This window comes from Panthera uncia (genome assembly GCF_023721935.1).
Source record: "Panthera uncia isolate 11264 chromosome C1 unlocalized genomic scaffold, Puncia_PCG_1.0 HiC_scaffold_4, whole genome shotgun sequence".
NCBI lineage: Eukaryota > Metazoa > Chordata > Mammalia > Carnivora > Felidae > Panthera > Panthera uncia.
The window spans coordinates 92461708-92481902 of NW_026057585.1; the positions used below are offsets into that span (position 1 = coordinate 92461708).

The 20195-nt window shown below is 54.2% G+C and overlaps 1 protein-coding gene across 1 annotated transcript in view; it reads right to left on the reverse strand.

Moving 5' to 3' along the window:
* The window catches only part of PADI3 (peptidyl arginine deiminase 3), a 31826-nt gene that overhangs the window by 6523 nt on the left and 5108 nt on the right, over positions 1–20195 (reverse strand). Inside the window, exons 2-13 of the mRNA XM_049617976.1 lie at positions 17418–17598; positions 14802–14874; positions 11313–11374; positions 10265–10382; positions 9502–9627; positions 6799–6977; positions 6472–6575; positions 6239–6350; positions 4368–4475; positions 3321–3472; positions 1628–1772; positions 1426–1528 (exon numbers count right to left, since the gene is read on the reverse strand). Coding sequence (XP_049473933.1) covers positions 1426–1528; positions 1628–1772; positions 3321–3472; positions 4368–4475; positions 6239–6350; positions 6472–6575; positions 6799–6977; positions 9502–9627; positions 10265–10382; positions 11313–11374; positions 14802–14874; positions 17418–17598 — 1463 coding nt within the window. The remainder of the gene's footprint in view (positions 1–1425; positions 1529–1627; positions 1773–3320; positions 3473–4367; positions 4476–6238; positions 6351–6471; positions 6576–6798; positions 6978–9501; positions 9628–10264; positions 10383–11312; positions 11375–14801; positions 14875–17417; positions 17599–20195) is intronic.

The following is a 20195-nucleotide window of genomic DNA, read 5'->3' on the forward strand; positions in this document are numbered from 1 at the left end:
GAAACGGACTGGAAAGTTCTACCTGAGCGCTTCTGAGTTCTGCAGAAGCTTTTCTCTTGGAGGTAGGTTTGGCCCAGGATATCATTTACCACGTACGAGGCCAAGAAAATCTATGATCCACCCCTGCCCACCAGCCAAAGGTTTCTGCCCCGAGACCCCCAGGGACCCTGTCAGAGAGGAAGGCCCCTCTAGGAGCCACGTGGTCTTGGTGGGGAAAGGAATTTGAGCCAAAAAGCTTGCCCATCCACTGTGGCCCACGCCAGCAAGCTCTCTCAGAGCTCCTTCTAAGCAAAATGCAAATGCGGGGCCCTTTGCTCAAAGAGCAGAGGAAAAAAAGTATCACCAAAAGTACTAAAATATAACTTTGGCTTTCCTCCGCGGTCTCCCTCCTGCCCTAGCAGGTGGGGTGTTTTTTGTTGTTGTTGTTGTTTTGTTTTTATCTTTATTTACTTTTGAGAGAGAGACAGAATATGAGCAGGGGAGGAGCAGAGAGGGAGACACAGAATCCGAAGCGGGCTCCAGGCTCCGAGCTGTCAGCACAGAGCCCGACGCGGGGCTCGAACCCACGAACCGCGAGATCGTGACCCGAGCCGAAGTCGGACGCTCCACCGACGGAGCCACCCAGGTGCCCCGCGTGTCGGTTTTTTACTTGCTATCGGATGTGGCGCTCCCTCGGCTATGGGACGCCCACGTGGTGGGCACGGACCCTCGCGGCAGCACTGGGAGCCCCACCTGGAACTTCACACATGCTGCCACACATCCCAGCCCGTGAGCCACAGACGGAGCCAGACAGCTTCCCTTCCCACAGGCCCACCATCCCGAGCCATGGCCAACAGGTGCTCTCCAAGGGCCAGGTCAGCCTCTGTGCAGTGGACAGGAGGCTCACCCTTCCAAGCTGCCCACCACATCCCCTGTGGCACTGCTAGTCCAGGACAGGGACAGTTAATGCCAGCACCCCCCTCCCAGATGCCAAGGGGCATGTGCATCCAGGCCTGCCCACTCCCGGGCTCCTGCTGCAGCCATCAGTGGGCAGGGGCAGGGAGGGGGAGGCCCGGTAGGCCGGGGCTCCGGGGAGCGAGGGTGGGTACAGAGGGATCTCATCCCTGGGAGGCAGCAGGAGGATTCACACACAAGGCACAGATTATTAAGAATTTCAAGAGAGTGAGAGCAGAGCATTAAACCTTCTGAGGGGAGGGCCCTGTCCGGTGACACTGGTCACGCACCCACGAAGCTGGCCACATCTCCGCCCCAGCCCTGGGCAGTGGGGGCTGGTGGGGCAAGGCGCGCGGTGGCAGTGAGGCTCTTGAGTTTTAGGGGACGGCCCTGCTCTAGAATTTTCCATCCCTCTCTCAAGCCCGATGACGTGTCCTGCTTTAGGTGAGGGGGCAGGAAGGCTGGGCTGAGGGACACGGCCCTGGTGCTTACCGACAACCCCTTTGAACAGGAGGGCCCTGCCGTGGCCCCACTTCTGCTTCTCCTGGAAGAGCTTGAAGCAGGCGCCAGGACTGGCCAGGAGCATCCGGAAGCCCTGTGTGGAGAGGGCAGACGCGCCTGAGCTCCCCTGGCCTCCTGGAGCTCATCCTTTGACTCAGACACCCGGGGACAGGCCGGTAACCCCGCTCCTTACCTTCCCGTCGGGGGCAGGGACAAAGCTCAGAAACTCATCCACGTGGCCCACGGCCAACCAGTCCACAAAGAGCTCCACTGGGGGCTGCACCCTCTGCGCGTGGAGGAAGTCCCTCACCACCTGCGTGACCCGGCGGCCACTGGACCTGCGGCCCGAGGGGTTAAAAAGAGTTGTTTCACTTTAAAAAGTCTATGCAGAAATGGAATGAAAGAGTTCAAGGTTTCTGCAATATCTGAGTTTTTAAGATTGTATTTATTTTGAGAGAAAGAGAGAGAGAGAGTGCAGGGGAGGGGCGGAGAGAGAGAGAGAGAGTCCCGAGCAGACCACGCTGCCGACACAGAGCCCGACGTGGGGGCTCGAACTCATGAACTGTATGATCATGACCTGAGCCGGAGCCAAGAGCCGGACGTTTAGCCAACTGAGCCACCCAGGTGGCCCGCAAGGTCTGATTGTTGTTTTAAACAAAAAGACACGTACCGTTTTGTAAGCAGGAAAGACAACAAGCACGTATTCTTTCAATTCTGCTCGGGGTGAGCTCTTGTGCAGGGGCAGGACAGCTCGGTCCCAGTCACCCGGCGGGTGACCCACCAGGTCTTGCCATCCAGGCACATGCTCCGAGCCGCCCTCAGACCCATGCTCATGTTCTCCAAGAGCCTGATACTCAACCCTACCCCGTGCCCTCTGGCCAGGCGGCTCTTCTTTGAGTTTAACTTGGGTCTCTCTTGCTGGGGCCTCACCTTCCTGCACATCAGTGGGAAGAGAGGTGGACAAGGTCACCCCAAGAGGCCTCACAGCCCCGGCCTCTTATGCTCACGAACGTAAACCCCGTTCTTCGTTTGTCCTTCTGCAGAAGTATCTACTGGCATGGCCCAAACTTCCTCTTTCCATGGGATCCCGTGCTGAGGACAGTTAGTCCCCTCCAAAGCCTCTTGCTTCACTTGTTATTTGACCTCAAGTCTGTCCTAACTGCTTTGTTGAATTTGGTTGGCCCGATGTCTTGGTCAATGCCACAGCCAATAACCATTACCACATCATTCCTTTTCTTTCACATCCGTATCTCTGTCACATGTGGAACAACAAATAATCTGTTATTCTGTGTGTGTGTGTGTGTGTGTGTGTGTGTGTGTGTGGTATGACATCTCGTTTTCTTTTCTTTTCTTGCTTTTTTTTTTTTTTTTTGGACATCTCGTTTTCCATGTCCTATTCCTTCCTTCTCCTGTTCTCAGGAAAATAACTGATAGTAGTCATTTACATCATAGTATGAACAAGCTCTTGAAATAGAATTTCCCCAGGACTGTTGAGACTTGAGGCTTCTTCTTCCATAACTATTAATTAATAGATTGTATTAGCAGTATCGTCTATTTTCAGAATCAGAAGACCTAAGTTACGTCCTAACTGTGCATTCTGTGTGGCCTGTACCAGGTCATTCACCCTCTCTGGGCTCACTTATGAAATGAAAAGGCTGGACTGAATGGTCTCTTCGGTCTACGCCCAGTTTGGCCTTTTCAAACTCCCCAGGGTGAAGCGTGGACAGTGTCTGGTGAACAGCCTGCTGTACCACCATCCCCACATGTAGAACTAGAATTTTATCTTTCCATTCTTGTTCTTTCCCAGGAACAGAATGGTCCCTCACCACCCCAGCCACTGTCGCCGCCCTCCACCTCAGGAACACCTCTCCCTGCTCCTCTCTCACCCAGGCAGGTTGCCCCCGATGAGGATCCGCCCCAGGGGGTACTCTTTCCCATTGGCCACCACTGGGGGGCTGACCTCCAGGTTCCCGAAGGAGTCCAGGCCACTCACAGAGCTGTCTTGTGGTTCCCGTGTCACATAGCCGAAATCTGGACCCTGGCGAGGGGAACGGAGTCAGGCCAGCGGTGGGGGTCACCAGAAAGAGCTTGAACCACCTTGCTGGGCTCTGAGCTCCTTGAGGATGGGGCAGGAAGTGGCTGCCCGTTCTTCAGATGGAAATACTGAGTCTAAGACTCAGTCTGACCTATTCAATATATTTTTTTAATGTTTTTATTTATTTTTGAGAGCTAGAGAGACAGAGCATGAGCTGGGGAGGGACAGAGGGAGAGGGAGACACAGAATCGGAAGCAGGCTCCAGGCTCTGAGCTGTCAGCACGGAGCCCGACACGGGGCTTGAACTCACGAACTGCGAGATCATGACCTGGGCCGAAGTCGGACGCTCAACCGACGGAGCCACCCAGGCGCCCCCTGAGCTGTTCAATATTTCACACACGCGCAGGGTCCTATGTTGGGAAACCTGTGAGGCCAGGGCTATAAGATCATTTTTGCTGATGAAGAAACTGAGACTCAGCGTGGGGAGGTGACTCATGAAAAGTCACATGCATATGAGTAACCGAGCCGGGTTGTTCTGATTGTAGAGCCTGTGTTCTTAACAACGGCACTGCCCGCCCCCCGCCCCCTTACCTAGGGCCGCCAGATTTAGGAAATAAAAATACGGGATGCCCAGTTACATTTGAATTTCCGATAAACAAATACACTTTTAGTATAACTAGGTCCCGTGCAATGCTTGGTACGAAAGGTTACTCGTTGCTTATCTGAAATTCAAATGTAACTGGGCATCTCTCGTATTTTTTTCTGGTCACTCCTGTCCCTAAAGAACGTGGTTCCCAGTGCAGCCCCCTAGACCCTACGCCCTACACCCCAGTGTGGCTCTTGGGTAATGTCCCTCGGCCCTCAGAGCCGGGCAGCAGCCTGCGGCCTGGACACTCACCAGGATCCTTTTGTAAGGGAAGTCCTGTAGTTCTCCATTCCTGGGGGAGTCAAAGACCACCGGGAAGGTCTTGTGTGGCGCCTGAACATAGCCCAGTTCCATCTCGTCCTGCGAACGAGAGAGACGCCGTGTGGACAATCCGCACTCGTTTGGCACCGAGAACCTTGGAGAAGACTGTTCGTGTGGGTCCTTCGTCTCGGGCCTGCCTTGCCCTTCGGGGTGAGGAGGGTAGGGGTGTATGATGCCTGCTGGCTGCAGGAGGGGCTGGAGGCTCAGAGAGGGCACGCTTTTGCTCCGGTCACACAGCAAGACGGGAGGGAATGAATGAGAAGGTGGATGTGACCCTGGGGGTGTCCCTGTGCCAGATCGGGGCAGAGTGGACACAGAGAGGGGCTCAGGGTGGCCCGACTTGGACAAATAAGTCACTGGACATCAGCCAGCACCTCTGGCCTCCACATGTGGTCGTGAAGGAAGGGCTGGCAGCTGGACAGGGCTGAGGGGACCCAAGGAGGTAGAGATCTGCCTCCTTCTCAGATCGCTCAACATTCAACCCAGTTCAATCCTAAGCCCTCTGGTCCTGGAGGCAGAGGTGGCTCAGCACCGATGAACTCTATATCCGATGACAAGCTCACTGGTACGTACCTGGCCCTGTTCTAAGCTCCTTATAAATATTAATTCCAGGAATCCTCATCATACACCTGCACAGAGGCACTATTGTTACCCATGTGACAGATGAGGAAAGCGAGGACCAGAGAGGTCTAATTATTGTCCAAGGGCACACAGCTAGTCAGTGGCACAGCCGGGCTCCAAACCCAGCCCATCTTGCTCCAGACTCCTGCCCCGAGCTTCCACCTCACTGGAGGACCCTCCAGCCACAAAAGCTTCTGAGCTTGGCATTCAGGGTCTCCCGCTTCAGCGCCTCCCTTCACAGAACCTTGGCCCTGGCCCACAAGAGTGCCAGACATTCTTTCTCGTGCCTCCCCTCTCTGGGCCCTTGCACATGCTGGTCTGAGGACCAGCATCGCGGAACCCCGGCACGGCCCTTACCAGCTCTGTGGCTCTGGGCATTTGCCCCCCGAGGGTTCCTCAGGTGGGTGACAGCAGGGAGGTGTCGAGAAGGCGAAAAGGATACCACGCATGACCCCCCCCATAAGCGCTTGATAAACGGCAGCACTCATTGCCCATCCGGTCCCGCCCAGGTGTCCCTCCTCTGGGAGTTCTTTATCCATCCCCCAGACAGAGGTGATGCCACCACCCCCCAAACCCTCTGGCACTTGGCCGACCCTGCCCCGCCCCCCACCCCACCCCCATCCCCGCTGCACCTTCAGCTACGGGAACGGGGGCTTTGTTGCAATAATTCACCACATCAGGGCTTCTCAGCCGCAGCACAACTGACACTCAAGTCCAGATCATTCTTTCTTGTGTATTCCCTGCAGGATGCTTAGCAGCATCTCTGAGCTCCACCCACTAGAAGACAGTAGCACCTCCACCCTGGGTGTGACAGCCCCACATTCGCCCAGATGCTGCCAAATGTCCCTAGGGGGACAGAGCTGCCTCCCGTGGGGAACCACAGGACCAGGCTGCTGAGGGCAGGGAGTGTGTCCCACACCCCCGCCATCCCCTTCAGGGCCAGCCCCGTGCCTAGCCCACATCCTATGGGCGAATGGGAGTTCAATCTAGTGTCAGGGTGTGCCTGGGTCTCCGGAAAGTTCTGGAGAGAAGGAGAGAGCTCTAGGTCTAGAAGGAGAAAAAGGAGCGCCCTGGGGAGGATACTCACAGCCCCCAGGTCCTTCTAAGAATTCGTAAGTGACCTCCTCCCACCCCCGCTCGGGATACGCCAGCCTCAACCTCCAAGACGCTGTCCATGGTACCTGGATCCAGCGGTCATTGCGGTTCTCGTTCTGCGGGCAGATGGTCAGCTTGCAGCCAGCCTTCCTGGCCAGCTCCGCCACGGCATCCACAAAACACGTGTTGTTCCCCACGCTGCAGACAAGCCCAGGGAGAGGGGCTCAGGACACAGCCAGGTCTGGAGACCAGAGGGGCCTCCGGGGTCAGAAGGACACCTGCTGCCCCACCCCCCACACACACACACACACACACTCACCGGCACACGTATACCTCCAGGGGCGGCAGGGTGCTGGGCGTCATAATCCAGGGCGCCACACGGAACACCACGGTGTCAGTGAAGATCGGGGACTCGGAGAAATCCTGCAGAGGGGGAGGAGCAGAAGGGGAAGAGCACCGGCCTTGGAATCCAGAGGCCCGGCTGAGTCAAGGACCACGTGGACCCTGGGCAAGCCACTGGCACCTCTTAGTTTCTAGAGAGGCACCGCGGGGTGGTGGAGAGGTCTGGGACCCTTCATGCCAGCGGAGCCCCTCCCCCCCAGGACGGAGCCCTGTCTCCCCCCCACTCCTCCTTGGCCACCCCTACCTCGTTGGAGTCGTCCAGCAGGGTGACGTGGAAGGACACGAGCCCCGTGAAGCTGGCGTCAGGGAAGGAGAGCCCCTCCACGAAGAAGCGCTCCTCGTCACCGTGGAAGCGGGGCACCTCGTACGACACCTTGTTCTGGCCCAGCACGTGCCTGTAGGCCTCGCACGAGTCCTCAGGACCTGGGCGGGGACGGAAGGGATGGCCGTGACTCCCAGGTGGGCCCGCAGAGCACCAGGGGCACAAGAAGAAGCCGCCGCGCCAACCTCCCCAAAGAGCCTCAAGCCAGACCGCAGCCCCCACCTCTGCCCTCCCGCCGGCAAAGGAGCGACAGGAGCTCGATACCCAGTGTGGGCACAGCCCGGGGAGAGGCCGTTCCTTTCTGAGATGGCTGTTCAGACCTTCCGCAGGACGATCTGGCAACCTCTCACAAAGTCCCGTCTACTCCTAAGCGAGCAACCCCGTGGCCAGGAGTTGACGGAAATCTGTACATACAAATACACGTACAAGGGCGTCCGCTGGTTCTTTATCCGGTCATTGAACTAATATTTACAGGGCACCTCCTCGGCACCGACAGGGCATGGTTCTAGACTCAGGAGCAAACCGGGAGCAAGGCCCGTGCCCTCGAGGCGCCTGTACTCTTGCAAAGTCAGAACAACGGGATGTTCAGGGCACTGGATGTGTTATAGCACATCCACGCTTTGGAATACCATGCAGCTGTGGACAAGATCAAGGAGGAGCCGGATAAATACAGAAAGGGGTGTCGGGTATAGGATTCCGTGGGAGAAACCGCTGGGGAAGCTGAAGACGTGCACGCCACGCACAGAGACAAGTGACGAAGAACACAGAGCGAATCATTAACGATGAACACGTGTTAAGAGTCAGGTTTAGGGGTGAGGATAGGGAACTCTCATTTTTATTTAAAAAATTTTAGGGGCGCCTGGGTGGCGCAGTCGGTTAAGCGTCCGACTTCAGCCAGGTCACAATCTCGCGGTCCGTGAGTTCAAGCCCCGCATCAGGCTCTGGGCTGATGGCTCAGAGCCTGGAGCCTGTTTCCGATTCTGTGTCTCCCTCTCTCTCTGCCCCTCCCCCGTTCATGCTCTGTCTCTCTCTGTCCCAAAAAAAAAAAAACATTAAAAAAAAGTTGAAAAAAAAATAAGAAATTTTAATATTTATTTTTGAGAGAGAGAGAGAGAGAGAGAGAGAGAGAGAGGGTGGGGGAGGGGCAGAGAGAGAGGGAGACACAGAATCCAAAGCAGGATCCAGGCTCCGAGCTGTCCGCACAGAGCCTGCCGCGGGGCTCGAACTCACAAACAGTGAGATCATAACCTGAGCCGAAGTCGGACGGGAGCTCAACCTACTGAGTCACCCAGGCGCCCCAGGGAACTCTCATTTTTTTAGCCACATATACTTCTATAGTGTTTGATCTTGTTAACAATGAGCATTTTATTACTTGCATGCGTGTGTATCTTTAAAAGATATTTTATGTCCTTGCTCGTACGGGTGATAAGAGCATCGTGGCTGTGTGAAGAAAGTCATTTTTTGGGGGGCACTTTTGGAAAGTCATTTTTTGGGGAGATGCACACTGAATTATGCAGGGGCATTAGCCATAGTGTCTAGGAGTGGCTTTAAAATACTTCAGCAGGGGCACCTGGGTGGCTCAGTCGGTTGAGCGTCTGACATAGGCTCAGGTCATGATCTCACGGTCCGTGAGTTCGAGCCCCGCATCGGGCTCTGCGCTGACAGCTCGGAGCCTGGAGCCCGTTTCAGATTCTGTGTCTCCCTCTCTCTCTCTCTGCTCCTCCCCCGCTCACACTCTGTCTCTCTCTCTCTCTCTCCCCCTCTGCCCCTCTCCCCTGCTCATTCTCTCTCTCTCTCTCTCTCTCTCTCTCTCTCAAATAAACAAATAGGGATGCTTGGGAGGCTCAGTCAGTTAACTTCGGCTCAGGTCACGATCTCACAGTTCATGGGTTCGAGCCCCGCCTCAGGCTCCATGCTGACAGCTCAGAGCCTGAAGCCTGCTTTGGATTCTGCGTCTCCCTCTCTCTCCGCCCCTCCCCTGCTCACACTCTGTCTCTCTCTCTCTCTCTCTCAAAAATAAAACAAACATTGGGGCACCTGGGTGGCTCAGTCGGTTAAGCATCCAACTTCAGCTCAGCTCATGATCTCACAGTTCACGGGTTCGAGCCCTGCACTGGGCTCTGTGCTAACAACTCAGAGCCTGGAGCCTGCTTCTGATTCTGTGTCTCCCTCTCTCTCTGCCCCTCCCCATTCACGTTCTGTCTCTATCTCTCAAAAAATGAATAAACATGAAAAATAATAAAATAAAACAAAACACTTGAGCAAACAGGATCAACGGAGCGAGAGAGGCAAGACAGCGGTAATTGTCGAATCTGAGTGGTTGGCCTGTGGGGGTCCATTACTATTCTCTCTACTTTTGTGTATGTTTGAAAGTTTGGGTAATAAAAATTTCTGAACGTGCTTGAAATACATTTTTTAAATTGATCCATCCAATCAAATGGCCTTGGGCCACAGCTGCCCGGGGACCCCAGCGGACCTGCTTTGAAGTTCCCACACTTGACTGTGCTTCCTCTGACCCCCAAGGCAGGCTGGAAGCCAGAGCAGGGGCTGCCCTCCGGCCCAAGGTGGGAAAACTGAGGTCCCCCTCCCCAGCAGTGGGGGTGTGAGGGATGGGCATGAACTCACCGCAGGTGTGGAAGACCCGGGCCCACTTGGCATCATAGCTGGAGGTGTGGAGGATAAGTCTGTGGTCGTCAAAGAGGGCGGCGGGGCCTTGGGTCCGCAGGACCATGACTGACATGTCTTCCAGGTCTGTGGAGCCAGACAGGGGCGGCAGCTCAGGGGGCCTGTGACACTGTGACACTCTGTCTTCTCCTCCTGCCCACCGCGCCCCCTAAGGGCAGAGGGTGCCAGGATCCGGGTGTCCGAGCCCCAGCTCTGCCCACCCTGCGAAAACACTGGAAACCATGAAGACGCCTCCGTTTCCTCACCTGCCCAGAACTCTAGAAAGTGCAGAGGGGCCAGCCCAGTGCCTGGCACGTGACAGGTGAGAAGGTGTGGGGCAGGCAGGCCACCTGGCCGGGTGCAGGGGAGGGTTCTGGCCTCAGTGCCCCAGCCCGTCACTCCCTGCTGGCACGGACAGGCCCCTCCCTCCCTGAGCCTCAGCGCTCCCCTCTCTGAAACGAGGGACAGATGCGTCCACTTTCAGAGAGGCTGTATGCACCCATGTGTAAGGCGCCTGGCCCGTACCCCAGGCAACCGCCGAGGCCTTCCTCACGGGGCTGTGGCACGCGGCGTGGGACAGACTTGGAACTCGGGACATCCTAAAATGCAGGCCAGGGATAGACGCCTGGCAGGGAGGCCGGCCTTGGGGTCGGGAAGCTTCGGACCTGCCACAGGCGGGAATCCCGGCGGGGAGGCGGAGCGGTGACCCTGGGCTCCCCCTCACCTTGCAGGCAGTGCACGTGCTGGTCACAGTTGTCCTGGTCGTAACAGTTCGCATCGTCCTTGTCACAGTTCACCAGCAAGATGGCTCCATAGCCACTGGGCCCCCAGACCCACTGCCGCTGTCCATAGCAAAGCATAGCTGCTGATGGGGCTCAGACCGGACCTGAGCCCCCACCCTGCAACTCCTAACCCCACCTCTTCCTCTTCACCCTCCCTGTGAGGGTAGGTCCACTCTCACTGAAGCGCTTCCTGCACCTGATGTGGCAATGGCTCCCTACTGCCCACACCCCCAAGTCCAAACCACGCAGTGGTCTTTCATGGCCAACTGTGATGTGTCCCCAGCCAACGTCCCCTTCCTCAACAGGCAACCTCCTGATTACAGATCCATTCCTGGCTCCAGGCCTTGGCTCCCACTATTCCCTCCACCTGGAATGCCCTCCCTCTTGCATTTACGGTCCACCTGGACCTCCTGCTTTGACCTCCCAAGGCATTGAGTGCCACCACAGTCCAGAACCAAGTCCTTGAACAGTTTCATTCTTGGAAGAGTTCCCTTCTCACCTAGATCAGAAGGTTGGCACGCCATGGCCCGTGGGTCCCAGCTGGCCCACTGCCTATTTTTGCAAATAAAGCTTTATTGGAACAGTCACATCCCTTTGTTCTATGTTAACTATAGGTCTTTGACACTACAATGACAGAACCGAATAGTTGCAACAGAGACCCTTTGCAATGCCTAAAATATTTACTATCTCATGTTGCCGAAAAAGTTTGCTGACCCCTGACCTGGATTGAAATTCCCAAAGGACTTTTTGCCACAAAGAGAGGCCCAGCCCAGGCCTGGGCATCTATATAACTTGATACTTCTCGGTAACGTTTTTGTTCTCCTGGTAAAAAAAGATCCCCAGTCATGCCTGGCTCCCATTTGGCTCCCGTGACCTCAGCAGCAGCAGGGAGGCAAGGGGGATACCTGTCATGACCTCGCCCCTCTTAACCCAACCTAGGTCAACTCCAAACTCCAGGCCCCTTTCTGGGCCCAGATCGAGATGCCCTACCTTGTCCACGAAGCTCCTGTTCTGTCTGCCCTCACAGTTCAGGTCACAATCCAGAGCGATGTCTGCAAGGGGAGGGCGGAGATTAAGTTACTAGGGGGTGCCCAGGAGTCCAGCACAGGTCTGTGGCCTCTGTTTCTCAGCCTCAATCTCAGGACCCATCTGGAACTGGGCAAAGAAAGTCATTTCTAAGAAGACACTGTCCAGAGGTAGAAGCATCTGAAGTCTCTTTCCTTGAGCTGGGGAACGAGGCCTTGGGGAAGAAGGAGGGTAAGAGGAAAGGGCCAGGTCAAAGGGTGCCCCCCTCCAGGAAGCCTTCCCCGACTCCTCCCTCTTCTGCATCCATACAGCCCTCACTGTCTGGGGCCCACCCTATACTGAGCCCAGGTTCTCCTGGACATTCTTGGTCTCTGTGAAGCTGGGGATGGGGCAGTGAGCCTGGTTGTTGGTGTTAGACGATGAAGATGTGAATCCAGGCTCTGGCACCTACTGGCTCTGTGGCCTCTCTGAACCTCAGCTTTATCCTATACTCCCCAATACCAGCCCCCATCCCACATTCTCAATGTTTCTCCCTAGAAAGCAGGGAGATCTTACAGCACAAATGGAGCATTCGAAGGAGAGAAAGAGAGAGAAGGAAAACTTGAAACGAGTTTTAAATATGCAAAAAGATACCCACCTACCATGCAACAGGTGGGTGAATCTCATAAACAGAATGGAGGCGAAAGAAGCCCAACCCCAAAGAATATGTTCAATATGGTTCCATCCACGGAAAGCTCAAAGAGGCAAAAATAGACTATATTCCTTATATATACATATCCAAGTGAGAAAACCGTAAAGAAAAACATGGAAATACTTATCACAAGATAGTGGTTAGCTCCAGGGGAAGGAGGGAGTTATAATCAGATTTGGGGACTTCGGGGTGCCAGTCATGTTCTAGTTCTTGACCAGGGTGATGGTTGTTCAAGTGTTTGCTCTGTAATTATTCGCCAGCTACACACGTGCACGCGTGCACGTGCATCCCCCCCCCCCCCCCCACACACAGAGCTTTATGCACTTTTGTGCATGTATATTTTCCAGGGGATAAGGGTGTGGGTTTGGGGAGGGAGAGGCAGGGAGATACCCAACCTCAGTCCTAACTAAAGGAAGGCAAACTAAAGCCAAACAGGGTAACTAAGTTCTCAGCCCGGGCAAAATGGAAAAGGCTGACAATGCAGTGTTGGCGAAGGCAATCTCACGTGCTGTTGGCAGCTGTGTGAGGTGAGATGGTCTGTTTGGAGAGCAGCTTGGCGGCCTCTACCAAAATTGACAAGCCCTAGTCCCAGAGTAAACCCCCCAAATTTACAAGGCACATTCTGCTTCTAACAGCGCCTCCTGCAGACCGAGCATTTTCAACTTTCTTGCAAAGTGCTCTGCAGGGACTTGGACCCGTGCCAACTCCCACCCACCATCAAGGAGCTCCCTGGTTCCATATCCTTGGCAACACTGAGTTAAGCATCTTTCCATCTGGGTTCTGATCACTGAGGCTTTCTCTTCTGCGAATTGCTTGTTCATATTTTTTTGCCTGTTTCCATTAGGTTGTCTTTCTTTTTCTTAGGGATTGGAGTTCTCCGTAATCTATATGCACTGAATCAGCCATATGCTTTGCAAATTTCTTCTCTTGGTCCAGAGTTTGATTTCTTTTTCTTTTTTTCTTTTTTTTTTAAGTAAATTTAAGCCCAATGTGGGGCTTGAACTCATGACCCCAAGATCAAGAGTCTCATTCTCTACGGACTGAGCCAGCCAGCCGCCACCATAGTTTGACTTTTTACTTGTCCTCTGTTACATACAAGTTTTCAATTTTAATAGAGTCTAATGTATCAATCTTCTCCCTTATGGTCTGTGCCTTTGTTTTGCTTGTTAAAAAAACATCTCGCCTACCCTGAGGTTGGAAAGATATTCTCTTCTAAAAGCTTTACAATTTTGATTTTCATTTTAGGATTTTCATTCCATCTGAAATTTATTTTTGAGTATGGTGTGAAGTAGGGCTTCATGTCCATTTTATTCACATGTGATCACCATCTGAACACGGCTCTGTGTCCAAGTGCTCCTCTGTCCCACTGGTTTGCATTTAGCCCTGCATCAATATCATACTGCCTCAAGTACTATGGCTTGAACAAAGTCCTGATATCTGGCACCACGAATACCTCCACCTTGTTCTTTCTCAAAAATGTCTTGGCCACTCTTGCCCTTTGCTCGTTCATATGCCTTTTAGGATCAGCTCTATGAAGATCTATAAAAAAGTCATGTTGGAATTTGGGGGGCACCTGGGTGGCTCAGTCCGTTGAGCATCCGACTTCGGCTCAGGTCACGATCTCACGGTTCGTGGGTTCGAGCCCCGCATCGGGCTCTGTGCTGACAGCTCAGAGCCTGGAGCCTGCTTCCAATTCTGTGTCTCCCCCTCTCTCTGCCCTTTCCCTGCTCATTCTCTCTCTCTCTCTCTCTCTCTCTCTCTCTCTCTCTCTCTCTCAGAAATAAACATTAAAAAAAAAGTCATGTTGGAATTTTAATGGGCACATAATTGAGTTTAGATTGTTTGATACTGTTCCAGAGCTCTTGCATCTGTTCTAATGTTTTGTTTGTTATACTCTTCTTTCCCCTCTCTTTTTGTTTCAGTTTAAGTAATTTTTGTTGCCCTATCTTCAAGTTCACTGATTCTCTCTTCGGCTGTGTCAAGTCTACCAACGAACTCACCAAAAACAATTTTTTAATCTCTGTTACCATGATTTTTAGTTCTAGCATTTCCATTTGACTCCTTTTTATAGTTTTTCTCTCTCTGTTGAAATTCCCCATCTATTCCTTCACGTTACTCATCTTTGCCTCTAGAGCCTTTGACGCATTCATCAAAATGACTTCTCTTGTATGGAATTTATATATCAATCTGTGGATAATCAGCACAAAAAAATTTAAGGTGGAAAAAGCAAAGTCCAGTTCCATATCCACAGTATGCCTCCCTTTGCTTACAAAAGGGGGAATATACAGATATGTGTGCGTCCATTTGTATGAGCACAGCAGATCTCTGGAGGGATGCTAGGCTTGGGAATTAGAAGCCTTAGGTTGGAGGGAAGGAGGTTTACTTTTCAATATATACTCTTTTGTACCATTTGAGTTTTCTAAATGTAACTGTCGTGTTTTAATTTTTATTTATTTTTTATTTATTTTTTGAGACAGAGAGAGACAGAGCATGAACAGAGGAGGGTCAGAGAGAGGGAGACACAGAATCCAAAACAGGCTCCAGGCTCTGAGCCGTCAGCTCAGAGCCCGACGCGGGGCTCGAACTCACGGACCGTGAGATCATGACCTGAGCTGAAGCTGGCCGCTCAACCGACTGAGCCACCCAGGTGCCCCTTAATTTTTAAAAGAAAATGAGTTGATTTTTATAAAAAGACTCTTGCTCAATGTCATTCCCAACCATTCTCACTCTTGGCCGAGGCCCCAGCATTCCCCCCAACTTACCAACACAGGTGAGGTAGAGCACCGCATAGGCCAGGGGAAGGGGTTCGTGGCTGGAGTGGTAGGAAATCTGAACCTGTAGAGAAATGGGCCCGGAGTCAAGCCAGCTGAAGCCAACAGCCCCCACCCCAAAGGACAGGCCTTGGGGAACCTAGCAAAGAAGAGAGGGAGTCTCGGGAACCTCTGTGCCCTGAAGTTGCGTTCACCAACCCAGCTCTTCCTTTAGCCTTCTCTGTGCCACTTATTCTTCCATGCCTTGGTTGGCCCATCTGTAAAATGGGAACCATCTGTGAGGGAGTCCCTGGAGACCTGGGTCCCGGTGCTACCAATGACTACCGTGTGATTTTTGGCAGGCCCCTCCTCCCCTTTGGATCTATGTCTTGCCATGTGCAAAATGAGGAGGTCTGACTGGGCAGGGTTTATGGATCCTCTCTTATCTGTGGGATTCAGACAGCCTTGGACTTGAGCCCAGCCCCTCTGGGTTCTGTGACCTTGGCCAAGGCCTTTCACCTTTCTGAGCTGTCTCGTTTCTTCATCTGCAGAACAGTGGCCATACAGGTCCCTACCATAGATGATCGTAGTGCTGCTCAGAAACAATACACGTACAAGACTCGCCCCGTAGGTAGTGCCCAAGAAATGCCAGCTATTGTTAATAGCGGGCAGGTGGCATTGTGTGAGATGGTGCAGGGCTCTGGGCTCAGATTCTGAAGCACCACTTGTGAGTATCCCCGGAAGAGCCACTTGTCCTCAGGCCTCAATGTCCCCTGCTGTCAAGTGGGGATAATGATAGTTCCCACCCCAAAGGGTTGATTGCAGGGTGTGACCATCAAGGAAGGAAGGCGTGTGATGTGCTCAGCACAGCGCTTGGCCTGCAGCAAGGGCCCAGTAGCTAAAAGGCCAGGCTGACAATGGCTGAGGGTAACACAGTTCAAGGCCCATGAATCAAAGCCCCTTCCACCCACAGTCCTCCACTTGCACGTTCCTCCTGATGTGGGTCCCTCAGCTCAGCCAGAAGGTTCAGCCTCTTATAGAAGCCATTCACCCCTCAGTGCTGGGAGCCCCTAAATCCTGCAATTGCTGACCCCATGTGTCAAGCCAGAGCAACGATGCTGGCCTCAGCCATACAATTACCCGGCTCCAGGCCAAAGGTGCGGGAAGGGGAAGGACAGGACGCTCCAACCCTCCTCGATCCCTCTTGTCCTTTGCATCTACACAGCCCCCCAGCTCAGCCCCTCTTAGGCGCCCTCTCAGGCTGGCTGGTCCTCTGGCCCTGCCCCAGGGCCTCTGTCCTGACCCTCACCAACTCTGTTCCTCACTAGATCAGGTGCCTTCAGGTAAGCTGCGCCTCGTTCTCAGTTTCCTCGTCTGAAAAATGAGTTCCTTGAGTCCTGCCCACCTGCGTCACAGCGCTCAGCGGAGAGGCTCGTCTCCGATACACAAATGGGAAAAGACGTGGGGGTGATGAAGGGAAATTGCTGGCAGGTCTGTGTCGAATACTCGCTCTCTTACTGATGGGCTATGTGGCCCGAACAGAGTTACTCTGAACCTTGGTGGCCCCACCTGTGAAACGGGGATCAGACCCCGCCTCTCCGAGCTGTCGTGAGGGCTGGATGAGGTCATGGTGCCCAGTATGTGGCGTATGGTCAATGGTCTTAAGAGGATCCTTTCCTGAAACACTGCTCCTGACATGGGGTGGGAACCTGCCACTCTCGTGCCACAAGACCTGTCTCCCGTCACCCCTTTATGGGGGCATCAGCTGTGCCAAGCTCAAGGGCCATCCCATTTCTCCCATCTTTTATTCATTTTTTTAAAGTTTATTTATTTTAGAGAGAGAGTGAGAGCGAGGGGAGGAGGGACACAGAGAGAGAATCCTAAGCAGGCTCCCCACTGCTAGTCGGGAGCCCGAAGTAGGGCTCGGACTCACAAATCGGGAGATCGTGACCTGAGCCGAAATCAAGAGTCAGACGCTTAACCAGCTGAGCCTCCCAGGCGTCCCTCTCGCATCTTGTAAATGCCCCCTGCCCCAGCCAGAGCACTGCCTACAGTCAGGGCTTGTTAAACTCGCCGTTGGTGGCTAAATGAGCCGAGAGGAGACGAAGGGAGGTTACGTGTCTCTGAGAAAGGGAATGGAGTCAGGAAAAGAATGGATTAGGAAAGATGAGGCACCCTGGAGAAGGGGGTCTCCCCAGGCGCCAGCATCCTCCTCCCATCTCTGCTCTCTCTCCTTCATCCAGAGTGACAGAGATCACCTACTCAGCCCTCAGCCTGCAGGTAGGGAAACTGAGGCCCGACCCAGAAAAGCTGGGACATCTCCCCTCACAGGGGTCTCGGGAAACAAGAAAGGAAACCAACGTTGGCTCGTGTTCTGCCCCAGACCAACACCAGGAGGAAGGTGCGGTGATCATGCCCATTTTACAGATGGGGAAACCGAGTCCCAGAGGGCTGATGTGACTTGCCAGGAGACACATAGCTTATGTCTGTAAGTCGCAGAGCTGCCTGGTTCCAGGGCCGGGTGCTTACCCATCATGCTACCCTGGCATCTGGGTAAGCAGAGGGTGCTGGCCCTTGTGGAGCTAGCTCAGCGCCCCACCCCCAGCCCAGCCCAGGGGACCTGCTCACATGGCTGTCATTGAGGTCATTGCTGGGCGAGTTCATGACCACGATGATCTCCAACCCCGTATCAACGTGCCACCGTCTGGCGTCTGCACGCTCCCGGCCCCTCTCCACACTAGGAGAGATGTAGACGTCCACACCGGGGGTCCCGTAGACCTCGAACATCTCTGTGCCCTCAGGTACCGACCTGGGAAAGACAAGAAGCCGTGGGAAGGGCCAGAGGGGGCAATACTCGCTCAGATGCTTGAGCTTTGGCGCCAACTCTTGCTTCCTCCGGGAAGCCTTCCCTGACAACCCCAGGCCTCACATCCCCACAGCAAGTTCCTGGGAGTGAAGCCTGGACCCCACACAAGTGCATACACATTCCCACATTCTGTGTTTATTAACACTTCTCTCGGGAGCGTCTTTGCCTCCCAACAAAACTGCAAGCTCTTTGCAAGTTAGGACCAGTTGAATGCTTTATAATTCCCCGGTGCAGAGCTGGGCACAGGGAGCTCAGCGGACACCAGCCTGCAAACGGACCCCCTGCAATTCTGAGACCGTGGCTTTTAAGAAGATTAGTCTCCCTCCCCTCAGTCCCATTGCAGCCCTCTTTAGCAGGCAGGAAGATGCCCCTGGGCTCTTCTCCAGGGAAGGGCATCCAATTTTGTGCAGTGCCCGCTGTGTGCAGAACGTTGTTTCCTAGCTCCTTGTGTTCTTACAAGTCGGCCAAGTGAGCGGGTGGTATCATCTCTACTGGAAAGGTGAGAAAGCGAGGCTCAGAGAGATCAAGCCCAAGGTCGCACAGCAGCAAACGGCATGGGCAGCTTTGCACTCAGGGCTCCGACACAGAGCCCGAGTTCTTCCACGGCTCGGCAGGGTCACGGGGAAAACTTGGCCAGATCCAGTCAAGCAGGAGGGTCCAAAAGCCTATGTCGTCCGGCCCTGGGACGTGTTTCCCCCACTCCAGCTAGTCTGGCAGTCCTGTTCGAAATCATCCGTTCACCTTCTTACTGTCTATGGGAGGGGTCTGGGGGCTCCCACTGTGCTCTGAAGCATTGCCAGACTGTGGCAGATACATTCACTACCCTCCCCACCGTCCCGGAACCTTCGATCCCGCCAAGGAGTTAAGGACAGCACTGCCCAGGGCAGCCAGAGGGGGCTCAGGCTCATGAAGTCATTGGTCAGTGGGATCCCGGGTAGGGAGAGGCCACTGTGAGCCAGAGGGAACAGAGTGCTTCCTGGAGGAAGCAGCACATGGGAGCACGGGGGGATAGCAGTAGCTGACCCTTGTTGAGCTCTTGCTATACAGCCAGCCCTGCGGAAGGTTCTTAATTGCATGACATCGTGCAATCCTCTCAATAAACCCAGGAGACTGAGTACTATCACTGTCTCCCATTTGACAGATGGGGAAACTGAGGCTAAGTAACCTGTCCCAGGTCATGGAGCTAGTAAACGGCCGGACTGGGGTCCCAGCCCAGGCCTTCCGGCTCCTTAGCGCATATCCTCACCTACCACCTCCCCAGGAGTAACGTCAGTAATCGTAGCCCCGGAGGCTGCACGGTTGCCAAGGCAGGTCTCGGCTAGGCTTTTCCAAACAGGATTTGAATCGCCACCGTGGCCCCAGGAGGAGGGCATGATTACTCTCACTTACATGTGACGGAACGGAGGCTCAGGATGGGCAAGAGACTTCCCCAAGGTTGCACAGCTGGCCGTTCAATTCCAGGCCCTTTCCTTGCCCTACTCCGCTTGGAGGAGAGCAGACCTGCCTCCAGACGCCCTCTTTGCTCCTCTACCGGCAGGAGCCGGCTACTTCCCAAGGTGGCTTTTTGAGAAAAAGAGAAACAAGGCGAGCCCAAGCTCTTCTTCATCAGGCGGGTCCAGTGCATGACCCTGCCAGGCGTCCTCACCAGCCGACACACCCGCTTCTCCTCCCAGGCAGGGCAGCTACGTTGAGCAAATAAAAATAGAGAACACCCAGGTAGACTGGAATTTCAGATGAGCAACAAATAATTGTTTTAGTAGGAGGATGGCCCGTGCGATATTTGGGATATGCTAAAAAAAATATATTAACTGCTTATCTGGATTTCAAACTTAACTAGGCATCCTGGATTTTATCTGACAACCATAGTTCCAAAGCCTGTAATTTCTGGGGCTGGTGATGCCCTCTGCCCTGTGATGCCCCCGGGTGTGTGGGCCAGCCCGTCATGGGACATAGAGAAGCTGGACAGAGAGGCATAGGGGCACAGAGAGAGAGAGAGAGACAAAGAGATATGGAAAAACCCAGAAAAACGGGGAGCCACCAGGAGACACATGGAGACAGACCGGGTGTGAAGGGACTCGGCCACCCCAGGATGTACCCTGAGCCCCACAGCCCGCGGTGCCTTGCCTCCAGCTCCCCGGGAGGCTCATAAACTCTTTATGGAAATTCTCCTACCCGTCAGCTGCTGTTTGGACCCCAGGGGCCCACGAGCTGGAGCTGAGCACCTTTGATGGTCCTTGTGGTGTGGAACCCCACCCAGCTCCCCGGCCCCAGCCCCTGGGCTTGGGGTGTCTCAGCCCAGCCCCCTTGCACCTCCCTGGGTGGGGCACCAGGGGATCCCTGATGAAGATCCCTTCTGGCCCGGGGGGAAGAAGCTGGGAGCTCAGCGGTGCCAGGACCAGAGTCAAGAGTCAGGTCCTAGACCGGGCTGGGTCGCATGTAAGCCAAGTGACTCTGAACAAATCACCTCGCCTCCCTATAAAGTGGGATAATGACACCGACTTGGTCGACCTTATGGGCAATTGCAAAGCTCAGACACGATA